Here is a 2,314-nt window from a genome sequence, read left to right on the forward strand (position 1 = left end):
CCGATCTCGGGGGTCTGACGGGTGTCCCCCAGAACTCTCCGGGCTCGGAGGAGGAGCTGGCCAAGGCGCTGGAGGGGCTGGGGCTGGAGGAGGGGGCCGGGGACGGCGTCCTGCCCGTCATGCGCAGCCTGATGCAGTCCCTGCTGTCCAAGGACGTGCTCTACCCCTCCCTCAAGGAGATCACCGAGAAGGTGGGGGGGCCCAAAAAGGGGGAGGGGGGTCCCTGAGGGCCTGGGGTGGTCCTTTGGGGTGTGGGAAGCACGGGGAGGTCGTGGGGGGCTGTTGGGGTGGGAGTGGGAACGGGCACAGCACGGTGGGATTGGGGAGGGGTTTGGAGGGGAGGAGGTGACCCCCCCAAAGGGGTTCTTGGGGGGTCCCTGGTGCCCCCAGGGTCTACCCCTGGCACCCCCAGGGCGTTACTGTCGCTTCAGGGGGGGCTTAGGGGTCCCTCCTGTCCCTGGGCTGTGGCCCTGGGGGGTTCCCTGGAGCCTTGGGGTCCCACGGGGGGGTCCCTCGGGGTCCCAATTACCCCCCCTGACCCCAGTACCCTCCCAGTACCCCGAGTGGCTGCGGCAGCACGGGGGGTCCTATGGGGGTCCCTCGGGGTCCCAATTGCCCCCCCTGTCCCCAGTACCCCGAGTGGCTGCGGCAGCACGGGGGGTCCCTGCCGGAGGAGCAGCTGCGCCGGTTCCAGGCGCAGCATTCCCTGATGTCCCGGCTGTGTGCGGAGCTGGAGCGGGAGCAGCCGGGGGAGCCCGAGGGGCAGCGCCGGCAGCGCTTCGAGACCCTCCTGGACCTGATGCAGCAGGTGAGGGGGGGCTGGGGGGGACCCCCGAACCCCCCCCTGCCTGCCCGGACTGACCTGATCCCCCCCCACAGCTGCAGGACCTGGGACACCCCCCCAAGGAGCTGGCGGGGGACACGGTGAGTCTGGGGGGGTGGGACCCCCTGGGGCCCCTGCAGGGACACGGGGGGTGAGGGGAGACCCTACAATGACATGGGAGGGAGGTAGAGAGTGACCCTACAATAACATGGGGAGTTGGGGCTGACCCTACAATAACATGGGGTGACACAAGGAGACCCTACAACAACACAGGGACCCCCCCCCCGCACACCTGGGGACCCCCAGCCCCCCGGGGTGACCCCCCCCTTCCCCCTCAGCCCCCCGGATTCAACCTGGACCTGCCGGGGGGGGCGAGTGGGGAGCAGTGCCGGGTCATGTAGGGGGTCCTGACCCCCAGAGACACCCCCAGGGCCCCCCCGGGGCCCCCCCGCCTCGTCCCCCGCCGATGACGTCGCTGAGGAGGAGGAGGAGGACGAAGAGGCGCCACTGGAGCTGCTGCTGTGCCCCCCACCCCCCGATTTGGGGGGGGTTGTGGGGGGTTTTTTGGGGAGAGTGATGCAGGGACCCCCCCATTTTGGGGTGTATCCCCCCATTCCCCCCACGGTGTCCCCAATAAAGGTGTTGGTGACTCGAGTGGCTCAGAGGGCCTAAAAATGGGAGTGGGGCTGGGGGGACCTTACAATGACACAGGGGGGGACAAGGAGAACCTACAATAACACTGGGGGCACAGGAAGTGACCCTACAGTAATGTGGGGCAGAGGGGAACAAGAAGACCCTACAAGAACATTGGTGGAGATAAAGTGACCCTACAACAACATGGGATAATCCGAGGAGACCCTACAATAACAGGTGTGGACACACAGTGACCTCACAATAATACAAGGGAACACAAGGAGACCCTGCAATAACATTGGGGGTTACAGGGTGACCCTACAATAACACTGAATGACCCAGGATGACCCTACAATAACACTGGCCGACACAGGGTGACCCTACAATAACATTGGGTGACACGAAGTGACCCTACAATAGAATTGGCTGATACAGGCTGACCCTACAACACCACAGGGAGCAGGCGTGACCCTAAGACAACACGGCGACACCAAGCGACCCTACAATAACATCGGCGTTCCCATAAACAAGCGGGGGGGTGAAGAAGCGCCGTTCCCATGACAACGCCGGAGCGCTGCCGTAAAGCGCGGCGGCAGTCCGGGGCCCGCGGTGTCGCGCGGGCGTCGCGCGGTGCCGTCGGGCGGCCCGGCGGGGGGCGGGGCTGTGGCGATGGCGGCGCAGGCCCGGCCTGGGCCCGGAGCGGGAGCGGCCGGGGGGGCCCCGAACTGAGCCCACCCACCCCCCCGGGGCACCGCGGGACCCCCCGGCACACCCCGCCGAGCGCTCGGGTCGGTGCGCGGCCTCCGCAACCCCCGCCCCGCCGGGCCCCGCAGGGCCTGGGCCTTCCGTGGAGGGGGG

At 67.6% G+C, this 2,314-nt stretch overlaps 2 protein-coding genes across 2 annotated transcripts in view; both read left to right on the plus strand.

Moving 5' to 3' along the window:
* Nucleotides 1-11: 11 nt before the first annotated feature.
* PEX19 (peroxisomal biogenesis factor 19) lies at nucleotides 12-1,224 on the plus strand (the record flags this gene model as incomplete). Its single annotated transcript, XM_027910111.1, has 4 exons — nucleotides 12-191; nucleotides 632-808; nucleotides 880-924; nucleotides 1,162-1,224. Coding segments are annotated over 4 exons (465 nt in total), but the record flags the coding sequence as incomplete, so codon positions are not given.
* Nucleotides 1,225-2,013: 789 nt separating this feature from the next.
* Nucleotides 2,014-2,314, plus strand: part of DCAF8 (DDB1 and CUL4 associated factor 8) — an 11,460-nt gene continuing 11,159 nt past the window's right edge. The window contains exon 1 of the mRNA XM_027910114.1: nucleotides 2,014-2,248. Within this exon, the coding sequence (XP_027765915.1) occupies nucleotides 2,014-2,248 (235 nt within the window). The remainder of the gene's footprint in view (nucleotides 2,249-2,314) is intronic.

Source organism: Empidonax traillii, unplaced genomic scaffold, assembly GCF_003031625.1.
Source record: "Empidonax traillii isolate 1590-97213 ecotype Southwest subspecies unplaced genomic scaffold, ASM303162v1 scaffold2750:size18569, whole genome shotgun sequence".
NCBI lineage: Eukaryota > Metazoa > Chordata > Aves > Passeriformes > Tyrannidae > Empidonax > Empidonax traillii.